Source organism: Amblyomma maculatum, chromosome 10 (genome assembly GCF_055883805.1).
Source record: "Amblyomma maculatum isolate TAMU_Amacu chromosome 10, ASM5588380v1, whole genome shotgun sequence".
Lineage (NCBI taxonomy): Eukaryota > Metazoa > Arthropoda > Arachnida > Ixodida > Ixodidae > Amblyomma > Amblyomma maculatum.
Window position 1 is genome coordinate 43,871,259 of NC_139353.1, and position 14,746 is coordinate 43,886,004.

The 14,746-nt window shown below is 44.3% G+C and overlaps 1 protein-coding gene across 1 annotated transcript; it reads left to right on the top strand.

Moving 5' to 3' along the window:
• Nucleotides 1-586: 586 nt before the first annotated feature.
• Nucleotides 587-10,132, top strand: LOC146176298 (lactosylceramide 4-alpha-galactosyltransferase-like). Its single transcript, XM_084581284.1, has 4 exons — nucleotides 587-839; nucleotides 4,357-4,560; nucleotides 5,818-6,033; nucleotides 9,669-10,132. The coding sequence occupies exons 1-4, from the start codon at nucleotides 714-716 to the stop codon at nucleotides 9,936-9,938; spliced, it is 816 nt and encodes a 271-aa protein (XP_084437410.1). The 5' UTR covers nucleotides 587-713; the 3' UTR covers nucleotides 9,939-10,132.
• Nucleotides 10,133-14,746: the final 4,614 nt, after the last annotated feature.

Genomic DNA, 14,746 nt, shown 5'->3' on the forward strand with positions numbered 1-14,746 from the left:
CGTCCACATTTCAAATTATTTTTTTTTCTTTTTTTTCTGAACTTTCATTGTTCCGACTGTTCCTTGCTCATTTGTGTCGAAATAGGTACGCCGCAACTTCTCCCATTTGTTGTCATGTTCTAATACTGTATCGTTTTATGATCGGTCTTCTATTGAAGAACGCCGTTGGGAGACAGGTCCCGAACGGAAGGTTATTTTCCTACCTCCGAGCCCAACTGAGAGCCCGAGCGCTCACGGCACACGGGTGCAATCTCTTCATGATCTAGAGAGAGTTCTTCTACTAAACTACCCCCCCCCCCCCCCTTCCAAGCGAGGACTGAGAAGTGTGTCAAGGAGCCAGTGAACGCAGGCTAGGAGGCAGAGGCACCATCGAGAGAACATTAACCCGACAGCTATATATGACAAGAGAAATGTCTCGACGTATACTAACGGACGCGTAGGCGCCCGCAAGCAACGATGACATAATAATACAACATTAGATCTAACATCGCAGCTTCTAATGTCATCATCACCGTCATTATAATACCAACAAATAATGCAATCAAGTGTCCATATGAATTTTTTTCTTTTTTTTTCTTCTGATGCGGAACTGATGCGTGTGTACAGGACGTCTGCCGCACAATTCCAGTTTCTCCGACATCTTCTTCCTTGAGACCGGAGGTCGCGGGATCGTCACCGCCCGGATTGCTTGCGCGGTCGAATCCGCGTCGAAGATGCACCCAAACTGGACAGTGCACCTTTTGTCAGTGGGCGCTGATGACCACGCAAGAAACGGCAGTTCAAGGTCCTTCGTCAACTTGTTGGCGTCCATCCAGAATGTCATCCTGAGCAAAATCGAGGTGTGTCTCAAGACATTATGACTGCATACTATTTCCTTCACAACGCTTGTTCAGCTGGTCTTTAAGGGCTGCACGCTGACGTTCGCCCTGTCCGAGCCTGCTTGTTTATTTATTTATTTGCGCTGCGATTTCAATAATGTGTTTCGCGGAATGCAATTGCAGCAACAGAGGAGACAGACAGTCATTGAGCGCTCTCAAGAACGAAAAGCCCATTGAATATTAGCAGAGAAATGAAACGCACCAAATAAGCAAAATACCTAAATTTTCAAGTTTTCATCGAAGCCTCGAAAATCGTTAATTGTCCGTATCTTGAGCTATCATATTAAATGCAAGAAATGAACATCAAATGTATTTTTCTAATGTGGAAGCTTTGGTTAGTTGGTGGTGGATCATTCTTTGACACAGCGCACAAGGCACGGACGCAGACACACACACGGGTGCTGGATGTGTTTAGTCGTATCTCTCCCTGAGCATGCAATTTGCGAACTCAGAAATGAAAAACCTGCAACCGGAAGCCCCGAAACTCGCTAAAAAACACTAAATTGAATATTGACGTCAAATAGATAATTTTTAAGCGTTTTACTTTGTTATTCAGTCAGCAAACATAGCTAATTTTACAACTTCAATAGAAAGCACTCTTTATTAATTCTTTTCATTAGAAACTTCGGAGGACAGGTACTTTAATTCTCTGGAATACCTCGATCTCCATCCGTGCAAAGGCACCTCCAACTAATGACGTCAGGGGTTTTCACTCGCAAAACCGCATCCGCCTCAACTCGGCTTGCCGAACGTTATGAAGGCGATTTTCCGTTCGTACCGCTCGTTCGGGCTGGATGCCACATAAAACCAGCTCACACTTTTACGTCGTGCTGGTCTTTGGGATTACGTTTCCGAGCAGTTCGTAATTTGAGCAGCATTTATTCTGCCTTCAGTGTTCGGTTCGAATAGTTAAAGTGGGATTCCTCATCTCTGTTCACATTAGGTTCTCTGTTAAGGCCTTGCATTGTTTATGGCTAAAATCTCGAGTGCGCGAGAACTGTTTACGAGATGTGTTCTCCTTGTCCAGCGTTCCTGCCGTCTCCATAGCAACTTAGGGTGCGGCAACGCCGTCCCGCCAATCACACACTTGCAGCACTACTGCAACGAACGCGTGCCAAGGAAAGGAAATTTCTGCTGTGCGGCACGAGTCCCGGCCTTGCTAACGAAAGCTCTACAAGGGGCGCAATGTACCGTGTGTAGCAGTAACGCTCAGCCTTTCGCATTTCTCCAGTGCACATGCTGCAGTGCTCTCGCATGTTTCTTTTTTTCTTTATTTTTGCGCAAGCAATAGTATGAGCGGTTTCAGCCCGTCGCGTAAACCCGGCCGGTAGCCACCTTTGACATTTGAGAAGAAGAAGAAATGAAGAAGATGATGAAAAATAAAAAGAAAGAAGAAGAAGAAAAGGAAAAAGAAGAAGAGAAAGAAAAAGAAGGAGAAGAATGAACAGAAAGGGAAGCTAGGTCGGCTTTGCTTACGCAACCTACTGGGTTTAGGTAAAGCTAAACCCCAGCTAACTTTTTTTTTTGCAGTTGGTAATGATCAGTTCAATTATTATTGGTCCAACCTCTGAATTCGACTAGAGCAACGTTAGCATGAAGAGAACAAACTCGGTCATCTCGGTCAGCCCAAAGAAGGGCTTTTTATTGGAAGGATCCCTTTACTATTTCGCTTTGTCTCACAGTGCAGCTTTCCTCCCATGACTGTTCCATTGCAATTGATTGGCAGCAATTTTTTGTTTTGGCCAATTCCGCACGGGGCACCAACGACTTTCTAAGCACACAATGATCCCTCCTTAACTTTTGCATCTTCCAGTAGACAGCCTCGAAACTTAGCGTCCTGTAGCCAGCCTTTCCTAAACTTCTGCGCATACCTAGCAGGTTCTACTCCGCTGAATGCATGCCAGACAACAGCAGACTTGACAAATGCGTTAAAACAATGCTGCAGAGATCAATTCAAGGCGTACTGGGTGTGTTCCATTAATCGCCGCCTTGTCATCTTGTTGACGCAATGCGCTCACAAGGACGTTCTCTTGCACAAATGAGTACACACTTAAAAAACTTCGACTGTTCTAGTTGGTTTGTTTGGTTTGTGGGGTTTAACGTCCCAAAGCGACTCAGGCTAAGAGACGCCGTAGTGGAGGACTCCACAAATTTCGATCACCTGGGGTTCTTTAACGTGCACTGACATCGCACAGAACACGGGCGCGTAAGTAAAAAAAAAAAAAAAAAAAAGAAAAGAAAAAAAAAAACATGTGGAAGTGCAAAGAGGCACCGAGAACAAAGCGGTAACAAGACCTCAATACCACTAAAAATCCCCCCGACAGCAGTACAACATATCTGTCCGCTAAACAGCGTAAAAACAACCACATTCAACGGGGAAAGGCTAACTTGGCAGCACTTGTAACTTCAGGGAATCAGGATGAAGTTGTTACAATTACGCACTTCGATCGGCCCCTGCATAATGGCTGGTTCCCTCTCAATGCCGAGCACCTCGAATGGTTTGTGGGGTTTAATTTCCCAAAGCGACTCAGCTGCTATGAGGGACGCCATGGTGGAGGACTCCGGACATTTTAACGTGCACTGACATTGCACAGCACACGGGCGCCTTCCTTTTCGCCTCCATTGAAAAGCGGTGACCTCAGCTGGGATTGAATCCGAGTATCCCGACTCAGTAACCGGGCGCCCTAACCACAACTATCGCAGTAGTGACGACTCCGGATACTGCAGTATTACATCCTGGGAAAATTAGTAGCGATGTCACAGAGACCACTGTATTCATTTCCGTTGCACGTACTAATAGTAACTAGCTGATTTAACCCCGCCGGGGTGGCGCAGTGGTTAGGGCGCTCGACTACTATTCCCAAGGATGCAGGATCGAATCCTGGCCTCGGCGGCTGCTTTTCCTTGGTGGCGAAAAGCAAGTCATCCGTGTGCTGTGCGATATCAGTGCACGTTAAACAACACCAGGTGGTAGAAATTTCCGGAGTACTCAACTACGGTGTCTTTCGTAACTAGCTGAGTAGCTTTGGGACGTTAAACCCCACAAAACCATACCTAATTAGCTGATTTAGCACATGCGGCCAACGAATTAGACCTCAGAGACCAATACAAAGGCGGCCAAGGCAGTAGGCTTCGACTCTATACTTATAGACGGTACTGAAAAACCAAAAGTTATACGAGGCAATAACCTCACAAAATCTCACCAAATCCCATAGACTCTCATACGGTAGACATCATTATCATAAAATAGTTCGCATAATTTATGATAATGTGCAAGAAACTATGAGATCATATGATATTATATGCGACCTGTATGTGATTTATTATGCGAATTGAGTGAGATTGCGTGAGAAAATGCGAGGTTATTGCCTCATACAATTTTTTCAATAGGTATAGTGCTCAGTGGTGAACAGTACTACTAGCCTTTTCCGCTAAGAATCCACCGTTCTGTGTGCACCCCTGCTTCGTGCCACGACAGCCTCAGCGGGAATTCGAGGGGACGCCACTTGCCTCTTGGTACCGGTCGGGAGCCCTGAACAAGAGCTCTTATCCCGTCCAGCACCTAGCGGATGCGCTAAGACTGGCCGTTCTCTACAAGCGCGGCGGCGTCTACCTCGACATCGACGTCGTCGTGATGCGGCCGCTCAACTGCCTGCCGTCGTTTGTCTGTCAGTCGCCAGCGGTGAGTCCGTCCACCCCTCGCCTCGTCCATGAACTGGTATCCTGTTCCGACTATTCATATCACACCAGCGTCTCCGCACTTAAATCTTGGCTTAACCTTCCTACATTGGCCTGTCGTCGCAAGATCGCTCGTCTTTCCTTATATCACATATTTTATCATAGCTTTGATCCTGAAAATGCTCCTGTCACACGTGCTCATCGCATTTCTCGCAACTCTCACCCTAACGCCGTCTATCCAATGAAAACCCGTACCGATACATATTATCAGTCTTTTTTCTTGAAAACAGCTCGAGACTGGAATGACCTTCCATCTGAAGTGGCAACCATCATCAACTTCAGGCAATATAAAACTGCCATCGAAAATATTTTGTACTCATATTAAATTTCACAGCCCACCCCTCAAGTAATGTCCCCGGACCTTTGACGAATAAATAAATAAATAAATAAATAAATAAATAAATAAATAAATAAATAAATAAATAAATAAATAAATAAATAAATAAATAAATAAATAAATAAATAAATAAATAAATAAATAAATAAATAAATAAATAAATCTCTACTGAATAACTATAATAAAGCGCGGACGTAACTATCACTTAGAAAAATATGGACACGCCTATTTCGAACGCATTCCCATCTCCCATCTATCTCAAACCCCGTCGATCGAAAATAATTAAAAGACATCTAAACAAGGCACGTCCTGAAATTTGCTGCTAACTACAAGACGGTGACATGAAATACAAGAAAAAACGGTGTCGCCAGGAGCCTAAAATGGTAACTGTATCGCCCCGCGACAAACCAGAGAAATGTTAATTGACATGCAGGCATTTTGTGATTATGAGAGAAAGAGGAGGGGAAGGGGGGGGGGGGGGGGAGGCCTTAAGCAAGACGTTTACAGCTCGCCACCGCCGTACCCCATTTTGGCTCGATGGAGTGTTGCCGGTAGGAGAAATGAAAACGTGATTCAAGTGTCCGCCTACAACTGACAGACTTTACTTTTCTATCAATTGGCTTACAAGATTAAGTGTAGGTGCTCACTGAAAAGTGAAATAGATACCGCGTCTCCCTTTCCACAAAAATATATTTCAGCAAAATAACTTACATTAAAAAAAAAATCTCGCAGTGAAAAGCCGGCGCTAATGGCTTCTAGCTCTCAAGGCGAAACTTGAGCACCCCCTAAATGTACTGACCTATCATGGCAAAAATAGGCCTGTTTAGTCCTAACAAGAGACCGTTTCCTACTCGCACGTGAAAGTGGCGCGGCGACTTGGTCAGCAACGGATTCTTGGGCTTCCATCACGGCGACCCTTTCTTGCTGGAGCTGATGAAGCGCACGTCCAAGGCCTACCAACACAAGACGTGGGGTGCCATTGGGCCTCGTCTGCTTCGCAAAGTCACGCTGGATATGTGCGGGAAACGAAGCGTCCTAGAACTTGTCGGGCGTCGATGTGGAGGCGATGGGGGTTTCACGGTGAGCCCAGCTGTTTTGTCCTTACATCATCCTTAGCACATTCGGACAGCGGTTATGGAGTATACACCTGTCACGGCCTGGTATAGTCGCGGAATAAACCAGAAATAAATGATTAGCGGCCGCTGCCGTATTACTGACATCTGCTCGCTGTATCCAGGAAACCCAAAGCGATTCATCGATGTATGTTATGAGTCCCTTCACTTGGTGCCTTAACTTCGACGCTAAAGAAATGTTATTAGGACAATGGAGGGAAAGATTAAAACTGAGATGAGAGATGGTTGTCGGGAACTGAAAGGAAGAAATAGAAGAGCGAGAGAAAGAAAACGGCCATATTTGCAAGGAATCATCTATCTCGAATTAAAAAACAGAAAGACGGATGCGGTTAAGATATAGAAATTGCAAAACTGAGAATCATTCGACTTCTATGTTGTTAAAATGAATACTGAAGCAGGTAAGGCGTAACCAGGGACAAAACAGGGCCTCAGGAAGCCCTTTCACCTGTCAACTAACCACCTGCCAGAGCGAATTCCCGAGACCTTTCGCACACAACGGCGATGACAAAACCAGATTCTTTTTTGGAGAACGACACTAAAGAAAAATCGTAGATTGTCGATAATATTTTTGCGGCATTCAGACGAGAGTGCTTCCTGCAGATGCTGCGTTATGTTCATATCACTTGCGTATGAAGAAATGACTAGCGGCTTACCGGTACCGCTCAGAAGTATATAACAATTGGACCTTATGCCAGTGGCCATTTATGGAGCCGAAACGTGGAGGCTAATGAAAAGGGTTCCATTAATTATAGTTGAGGAAAATGCAGATATCTATGGAATCGGTAATGATAGATGTAACGTCAAAAGATAGGAAGCGTAAAGAGGGCGTCAGGGAAATAACTCGAGTTGTGACATTCCAGTTGAAATCAAGAAGGAGAAATGGGCATGGGCAAGACATGTGTTGCGAATAGACGATAGCCGATGATGTCGCACACTTTCACACACACATAATCACACACACATGAGCTTTAAGCGGTCTCGATCAACCCTGTGTCCTTGGGAAAAGTTATCAAGGCCTTTGTAGCTCGCGCAGCCGACGACCTGTCGCACCAAGGACCGAGGACATGTTCAAAGCACAAGGTTTTGTCTTTAACTAAGCCTAAATTATTACGCAGTGTCCTGCGATGTGCAGTAAACCTTTGACAAGAGGTTACAAATGTTCGAAATCTTCACACACATCATATGCAGAGCACAGAGGGCTGCTGGCTATACCTATTTTATGTAAGAAGTAGTTTATGTATGACACATTCAAGCGGATTCGATGTAGACAGTTACGATGGCATCTGTTCAAATTGTGAGGAATTCGAAAGACGCAAGTGGGATCTATTTGGTGTAGAGGTTGGTATTTATGGTTCGGGTCACACCACAGAAAGCGCTGCAATCTCCATGCATGATTCAGAGGCTACAAGTCTTGCTGTATCTCTTCGTGAGAATGGAACTGGAATTGTCTTTGAGGAGTCTTCGCAAGAGTGCACCATTTTTCGATACAGCACCGCGTCGGTGGGACAGTGGTTAGGACGCTATAGACTGCTATGCCCAAGGATACGGGATCGAATCCCAGCCGCGGAGGATGCTTTTCAATGTAAGTGAAAAGCTAGGCGCCCCTGTGCTGTGCGATGTCAGTGCACGTTAATGAACCCCACGTGATAGAAATTTCCAGAAACCTCCAATGCGGCGTCTCTCATAGCTCGCTTTGGGACCCCATAAACCAAACAATTTTTCCATACAGGAACCGCGCTATCATAGATGTACTCATATATCGCGTATCTCATGTGGACTTAGCCAGATTTAATAAATGTTGCCCTCCTTATCATCATCATTAGCCTATATAGATACGGTCACTATAGTGTAATATTTCTCCACTTAACTCCAAATTAACACCTCTTGCGCCACCTGCGGACATCTTATCCCCACAAACATCTTGATACTGTGCGCCCACTTTACTCTCGGTGGTGCCCATCTACGTTTTCCTTCTTTTAGAATCCACTCAGTTACGCCGAGATGTAATTGGTCATGAACGTAACAGCGCTACGTCTCCATTGTGCAGAAATTCTGCCGTTGTAGACATTGTAGGCGTTGTAAGCGAAACGTCATTGGCATGACTATAGTGGGTATTAGCTGTTAGCTGTCATGACTTGGCACTGATTGGCCGTAAGGTTGGGCGACAACCACGATGGGCAGGAGCTCCCAACTGAGGCTTCGCATTTCAGATGAGCGGCTGAAGGGAATCGAGTCCGACACGGACCATGCTTCCCCGCGGTACGAAGGCATATTCGAAAGGCTAAGTGAAGCATGTATATTCATGTCGGATGGCCTTTCACATAACGTGATAACTAACAACTGTTCCCCGGAAAGGTCCGGGCACAGAACCGTTAGCACAGAACCGTTAAGTTAAGCCACAGACGATAAAAAGGAAAGCATCGCTCAACAACCGGAACCATATTAGGGGTGGGGTGGTACATAAGAACACCGCTCAACCGGGGACAAAAACACGGGGTTCGGGGGACGTACTTCCACTTCAGAATTCCCAGATTCCCAAGCAAGCCAACAACTGACCAGCCACCACACCAGGGAACAAAAACCCCGGCCAAGTTCAATCCCAACAAGACCTCCAACCACCACCATCTGACACAAGCCCTGTCCCACCATCCACTCCTTTATCAAACTCCGGAAAACAACTACTTAACGAAATATGTTAGCAGCAATTAAACTATGTAAAACGCGCGACACCACATCCGAGATCAAAAGAACAGCACAAAAATGAAAAGAAAACAAAACCGCTGTGAGCTAGTCCGTTCCCGTGGCGGCGGCTGGGCTGGATAGTAGAATTTATTTATTTTTATATTTCCCTCTTCCTTTTTTCTTTTTTTTTTACCTTTTCTTCGATGCGAAATTCTTTTTTTTTTTTTTTTGCAGCAATGCCTATTCATTTTTTCTCGCCATTGGTTTAAGCCCGTCATACTTAGTGGCACGGGCTGAGACCTATTATTTTTTATTACTTTTGGGCAGTTTTACCATGACATCTGTATGTGGGAGACAGTAAAAGCACAAATTAAGAGATTAGTGATTAGACGAGTTACAAAGCTAGTGTACCAGAACGAGAATACATAAGGGGAGACGCGGAGGGGAGCTGTAACTTTATTATTTCATATACCCTTGAAGGCGGTGCCTGTCCCTGTTTTTCTTCGATTTCTTCTCACCCCAGTGGTACAGAAGGTCGACGAAAACAAAATATGGTAAGAAAGGGGGGGGGGGGGGGGGGCAGTTGGTTTGGTTTAAGGGGTTTAACATCCCACGTCGTTTCCGGCTATGAGAGACGCCGTAGCGGAGGACTCCGCAAATTTCAGCCACCTGGTGTTGTTTAACGTGCCCCGACATCGCATAGCACACGTGCCCCCCCCCCCCCCCCTTTTTTTTTTTTCGCCTGTATCAAAAGGTTGCCACCGCGGCCGGGAATATATTCCGCATCCTTAGATACAGCAGTCGATCGTTCTAACCCCTGAACCACCGCGAAGAAGCAAATTAATTATTTTGCGAGATGAATTTATAGTCCTACAGCCTTTGCGCAAGCACCAATGAAAGCATATTTTCTCTCATTCGATGCGCTTTCCTGCGCAGGTTTTAGACCACCGGAAGTTTCTGCCGGTGCGTTACGACAAGAGCCGCGTATTCTTCGCCGCAAACTCAAGCGAGAAGGCGTGGAACTTGGCCAACGGCAGCTACGTGATGCACGTCTACGGCAAGGTGACCTCCAAGATCCTCTCAGAGCCCGGCAGCGCCTACAGGCAGGCAGCGGAGACATACTGCCCAGACAGCCTGCAACTGTCACTGTACCTCAACGGCACATTCTGACGGTCGTATGCATTATAGATGCACGCATGTTCACAAATGCGTCTTTGTGTGCTATTAGTTGATCCTACTCTCAGTGTAGACCGAATATGGACCGCTTTGTTGTCAAAATAACTGTTTAGTTCTTCCTTTATTTTTCTTGGATGATTCATATTTTTCTAATTAAGTTTCTTGAGCATGACCTTATGCAGCCGTTTTTTTTTCAAGTGAAGCAGTTATTTTGCTTCGCACTATATTCAAGCATTTCTCTGGTGCTTCTGTTTGTGTCTAAGCGCGGGGAAGTTAAACAGAAAAAGATATTTCTGCGCGAAAAATAGTGATGACTGATTATATTTTGCCGCCCCATTAGTAAAACTTCACTAGTCGTAAGACACATATTTTTAATATCAACTTCGTACCCGAGTGTGACCATGACTTTTTTTTTTTTTTTTGCATAGCTCGGCACGTGTGCAATGATGCTATACTGCCCAGCTCCGTTCACAAGCATATGCTTAAACGGGCTGGTTATTATTTTGTAAATTTGTTGCCAATAAATTATTATTATTATTATTATTATTATTATTATTATTATTATTATTATTATTATTATTATTATTATTATTATTATTATTATTATTATTATTATTATTATTATTATTACTATTATTATTATTATTATTATTATTATTATTATTATTATTATTATTATTATTATCGTCATCATTTCGGTTCGAAATGTAGCTCCACCAGTTTCCTACACTATACACTAGCGAGCTTGCGATACCCTTTAAAGATTGCAAGCCGCGGGTAGCCACCGCGGTCCAAGCTGTGGTAACGACGTTCACGCACTTTCAGCGCCTCGCAGAATATGCCCATGCATGGAAGCAAGAAGAGGGACGTGGTCACAACACCTAATGGGGTTTGGAGGGCAAATTAACCAAAATTGATTTTTTGGTTGCATTACCAAACATTACACCCAATACGAAGAACAAATCAGCGCAGAGACGAGAGTGGAGTAGCGCTCTCACCCATTCAAAAATGGCGTCAAATGCATTCAGTCTTAGTAGTAAAACTAGCTCACAGAATGGTTCAGTTTTGCTTCACTTTTTCACATATGTAATTTTTAAAACAAAATGCTAGTCGGAAAGTTGTATTTAGTCCCTAGCATATTAAACAGTAGAAACTGCATTTTGTTTTTGTAACGGCATTTCTGTGCAGCAATGAAACGAAGTTATTACTTTATGTTCGAACCGTTTCTACTTCGTGTTGTCGCGTGTTGTCGATCCTTTAAAGCTATTCGTCCACGTTATGAAACCTAATCTTGGAAAGAACGGTCCCGGACTGGACGAGGAAGATACAGTTCCGCTGCAAAATATTTGTGAAGAGAGATGCGAACGAGAAGCCAAATCTTTAACTGTCCCTATTATCATGGTATGCGTACACGCGTGGACTCAATAAAGACAATCCTGAGGAATACTCCCATGAAAACAGACTCCTCCCTCCGATTGCTGTTCTTAAAGTAATGAAGTATCTGCTTAAGGGATGGTGGTTGCCCGACCTTACGGGAAAATGTGAGCGTAGCAAGACGTAAAGTATCAATGAATCAATGAAACAACTGGCAGTGATGCCCTATAATGTAATCCGCCTTTTACACAAGGCCGCTCTGCGCATGCGCGCCACTTCCCTGGTTGAAAACAAACCATCAACCCCAGCTGCGCATGCGCAGTCGTAGGCCTCCGCGATCGGTGCAGCTGTAGTGAATCTCGGATGCCATGTGTAGTTAATATTGGTGACAGCGTATGCGATAGATGGCGGTAGCCGTCAAGAACACACACCGTCCTTTCGCTGGCGGCTGCGTCTCCCGAGGACGGTTTCACCCAGTAGCAGACGAATTTTAAACCACTCACAGAGGGCGCCACATATTGTGAAAAAGGCGGATTCTTGAGGCCGACCCGCAAAATTGCCTCTTGTGGAGCTGGGACTACAATTGTCAGATGAAAGTAATACATGCTGATTTGAAAACATTTCGCATCACACCTGTTGACTTTTACGAAACATCTCTCCAAAGCTTTGATAAGGACCATCTGGAACAGGACATCCTCAGCTCCACTTTGAGTAGAAGGATGGAGGAAAAGATTACATTATAATTTTTGTAGCGTGAGTTTTTATTCAGAGCACACCCTGATTCGTCGATCAGCTGTATAGCCCGTCCGAGGCTGCTAATAAAATGGCCAGGACTTGACCCACGTAATGTCTTGCGCGGTGAATTGAGGTGGATCAAGATATGATTACATTGCACTAAGTTGGAGTTTAGGTGGACTATGGTAGATTACGGTGGATTTCGTAAGATTAAGGGAAAAGGTTGGCGCAGTGTGTAGATAACGTTGGAGTAGCTGGACTAAAGCGGATTTATGTGAATTCCTGTAGAATAAAATTCGTTCTTCTTGACTGCGGGATACTGAGAGAGTTATGTTTGACTTCGTTAGACCTGGGTGGGTTACGGTGGATTTCACTGGGTTAAGGATGGGTTGTACGGGGAGGACACCCCGAGCAATGGCGTTGCTGAAGTCCTTTCGAGGTCATCAATCCAAGCGGCTGGGAGTTGGCTCAGGAAACGTCACGCGTGATGTATTGCGACATATTAAGAGGACACTACACTACACTACGAAGCGTCGGACACGACTGAACTGAACTGAACGCTGAAGTTAAGTTAGAGTAGAGTGAATCGTGGTTGAATTAGTCGATTTACTGTGGATTGGGGCGGATCTATGATTAATTCTGATTGAATGAAAGTGGATTACAACGGCATAAGTTGGAACATGGTGGATTGTGGTTCAGCAAGGGTAGATATTGATACATCATCATCATCATCGTCATTATCATCATCATCATCATCATCAGCCTGACTATACCCACTGCAGGACGAAGGCCTCTCCCATATTTTTCCACTTAGCCCGGTTCTGTGCTAGCTGCACCCACTTGACCCCTGCGAACTTCTTAACCTCATCCGCCCACCTAACTTTCTGCCGCCCCCTGCTACACTTTCCTTCCCTTGGAATCCAGTTTGTTACCCTAATTACAGATGGTAACAGAGAATTGATATATCAAGGGGGATAAAAGAGTGGATCACGCTAAATTTAGTAGGACTAGTGTGGATTATGATTAAATAGATTTGGTCATTCGTGAAGTAAATTAAGGTTGGATTGTGTTGTATTATGCTGGATTGGCATGCATTGAGGTATGAAGATGGATTATGTTGGAATAAAAAATATTGTTTTGGGTTAGGTTTAATTAAGGTTATTAAAGTAGTTTTACTTGACGTAGGGCAAATAACGGTGGATTCAGGGTTGATCAGAGGCGATTGGAGGGTGAATTAAAAAGTAGTGAATGATTTCGCCTTCTCAGCGTGTAAGGAGGCAGAAGGAAGCTGGCACATGTTTCGGAGAATTCGACGGGATACAAGCATTAGAATGCATCAAACTTTTAGCTTGCGTTTACCAAATCGTTTAGCGTTACCATTTGAAGATAAGCCGTAATCTGCTGCTCAGGTGGCAATGAAGTTTAGTCTCATTCTTATAGAATTAAAGCGGTGCAATGAAACTCGACGATTACGTACGTCATTGTCGGTGACTTCAGAATTCACTTGCTTTCGCCCACGCACTTCTGTGCGGTGACGTGAAACAACGCTACGTGAAATTTACCTTCGGTGACGTTGGTTTCTGGCTCAAGGCAAGCGATTCCTGGTTGGAAATGCACCTTTTTTATAGATGACGCCTTTATCGAGCTGCCTGTATACTCACCGCTGTACGCTGCGAAGCTTGAATTCTGAAATAGCTTTATTCATCGATTACGCGAAACGCTAGCGCAACAGGGCATGGCATGGGCTGGACTTACAGCTTCCATGCGTTTCACTCCTTTAATTTCGTTGAGCTCGACGACCTCCTTAGTTGCCCTTCAATATACTCTCCGTAACTTTTGCCAGCTTCTCTCTCTCTCTCTCTCTCTCTCTCTCTCAGAGCCTTCTATCTTACACAGTATGGGAGAGATCATGCATCTTTGCCTAACACGCTTCATTATGGGCATTTTACTTTATGGAGGACCTGTGGATGACCTTTTCTTTTTGAGGAGCTCTTCCTGCGTCTCAGTCTCTAAATATTTGACAAGGTATGGGCGTTGTGCGTATTTTGTTTATCACCTAATTTGATTATTTGATTTAATTTCAGTTCAAGGAAAGCATTGATGGAATCAATCCCGTCTTCCTTCAACCTTGGCGGTTTTGTGGAACGAATCATGCAGGAGCGAAGTTAGGAAAGCATGTTATGCGATGGATCGATCCAAAATTTTAGCGCCAAGGCTGTTTTCAATTGATTCGCACAGATGGCGACACTCATCCAGTGGCATGGTTCGGCTCACTTCATTGATGTCTGATTCACTAAAAAAATATAATTCATTTTGCGAGACAAAGCAAGCACTGAGTAATTGTATGCGGACGAGAAATGATTGAAAGGTTACTTTTTTTTTTTTTTCTAAGTCCTCGCACTAAATTGTGTTTACCCAAGTGAGCTTGAAAACGTTTCGAAACAAACGAATCGATGTTTTCGGGGAGGTTTTTCATTTTACTTCCAATTATATTTACTACTTCTACTGCTTCCATTGCAGAAGTGCGTGCGCGAGAATCTACATTTTTATTATTTTAGTAAATACATTAGGGAGTTACATTTTCGCTTCAATAAGGCCAATCTCGCTGTGCATGCTCATCTCTGACTAGTCGTTCACACGGGCAAAATTGGAATAAAACGCATACCTTCATAACAAAAACTTGGATCTCTCCG